Consider the following 2,051-nt stretch of genomic DNA (forward strand, 5'->3'; position numbering starts at 1 on the left):
TATTATTATTATTATTATTATTATTATTATTATACCAAACTTAAGAATTGGGCAGCCATGAATGAAGTTTTGGTTCTCATATTACTATTATTATTAGAATTGTAGATTTTGGATAAGATTTGAAAATCCCCAAATTTAAAAAATAGGGTTCTTGAGATGAACAAGATGATGAAGATGAAGAAGATTCTAGGTTAGATGATGAAGATGAAGATATGGGGGTAAAATGGTCATTTCAACTTTTTTTGGTTAGTCAACGACGGTCAACTGACGGGAATGGCACATACTGACCCGCCCAAATATCACAGATGTCCAAAATACGCAATTTCGTTTTCAGGGGCTATTCCATCTCCCGACGATATATTTCTGGGAGTCAAATTGGAATTTTCTCTAATAATAACAATGTAGTCCTTTTGCATGATCAATAACAGCACTCTCTAAAATCATCAGTCTCTTGAGAGCAAGATTCATCAATGGGGGCGTTAACAGCATCACTGATAGCAATTGCAGGCCTGGCGTTAGGCTGGATCACCATCGAGATCGCCTGCAAACCCTGCCTCGAGAGCGGCCGTGCAGCAATCGATCGTAACCTAAACCCTGATTACGATCCAGACGACGATGATGATCCTCGCCTACCGCTTAATCCAAACCCTACTCCCGCAGATCACGACGCTGTTGATTCCACTTCTTCTACATCCGTCAAAGTCGTCTGATTGTTGAATCAAACTGTGTCGAATTCGGTATTCTATGTACGTGTTGCGTTATGTTTGTTTGTTTGTTTTTTTTTTTTATATAATTGTTGGTGTTGTGTTGAGATTTGTTGGTGAAATTGAAGGATTGGTGTATGATTGGACATTGACTCTTTAGATTTGTTGTGTTTTCATTTTGACTTTCCAAAGTCAAAATGATGAAATTTAGGTCAAACTAGTATTAAAAACCCGGACCGTAAAACCGTGAAAAAACTAAAGTTGAAACGTGATCGCTAGGGGTGCAAACGAGTTAAGCTCAGCTCGTTTCGAGCTTTATTTTCCAAGCTCGAGCTCGGCTCGTGTATAGATTTTCAAGCTCAAGCTCGATTCGTGCTCGGCTCATTTACCATTTATTAATTAATTATATATATATATTTTTTAATTATTTTTGTATATCTTTTTTTCAATTATAATTTTATGTATAAAATAATATATATATTATTTAGTTATTTTTTTTTTATTTTTTCATAAAATTATATATATTAATAAGTAATTATTAAATATATATTTTAAAAAGTTATATAGATGACAGTCTTTTTTAGGCTCGAGCTCAATAAGTGAAGCTTGGGCTCGATTAAGCTCAGCTCAATCGAGCTTTTTCACAAGCCGATCTCGAGCGGCTCAGCTCGTTTGCCCCCTAGTTATTGCGAACCCACACATTAATTACTCGAGGTACAACATAAGTTGTCACATCAAATAACGGAGCGTATTACAACCTGGACTAAAATTGTGACCTGAATATTTAGGAAAAGAATAACTACTCAGGAAATATTTCCTTTTTATACTAGTTATATTATTGTTTGAATGTACATATTATTTTTATCTTATCGTAGTTTTATTGGTATTGATTAATATTACTATGCTAGTATGATGAGACATATTTTACGATGACGAATACATATTTTTGTCTTGATCCAAAGGCTTTCCTTTGATAATATATTAAAAAATACCAAAAGTGTCATGATGCATTGAGAAGTTGTAAAGATCCTAACATAGATGAATAGTGATTTTACCTTACATATGCTTTCTACCAATTAACATATGTTATAATTTGAATAGAGGTTGAGAGATTGTTAAAAGAGTTTATTGTTGAAAATGTTAAGTGATGGTATTGAACTATTGATCTCATATTATCATAAACGACTCTCGACAACAACAGATATCTCGGCTCACGAATTACGGAGCAAAATGCAATACCCTAAATACTATATTTCAATACATGTTTTCTTTTGGAAATTTTGGAATACTAATACTGAGAACCATATGGGGTTACTAACGAGTACAACTGACGGCTCGATTATGATG

At 33.8% G+C, this 2,051-nt stretch overlaps 1 protein-coding gene across 1 annotated transcript; it reads left to right on the forward strand.

The window, feature by feature from the left end:
- The first annotated feature begins 468 nt into the window (after positions 1 to 468).
- LOC143578252 (uncharacterized) lies at positions 469 to 710 on the forward strand. The gene has a single exon (XM_077061889.1). The coding sequence runs from the start codon at positions 471 to 473 to the stop codon at positions 708 to 710; it is 240 nt and encodes a 79-aa protein (XP_076918004.1). The 5' UTR covers positions 469 to 470.
- Positions 711 to 2,051: the final 1,341 nt, after the last annotated feature.

Source organism: Bidens hawaiensis, unplaced genomic scaffold (assembly GCF_021521415.1).
Source record: "Bidens hawaiensis isolate Kalapana, Puna unplaced genomic scaffold, B.hawaiensis_p1.1 tig00029085_1, whole genome shotgun sequence".
Classification (NCBI taxonomy): Eukaryota; Viridiplantae; Streptophyta; class Magnoliopsida; order Asterales; family Asteraceae; genus Bidens; species Bidens hawaiensis.

Bases quoted from the DNA above. Each gene is read 5' to 3' on its own strand.
- LOC143578252 (XM_077061889.1), top strand. From the start codon at position 471: ATGGGGGCGTTAACAGCATCACTGATAGCAATTGCAGGCCTGGCGTTA.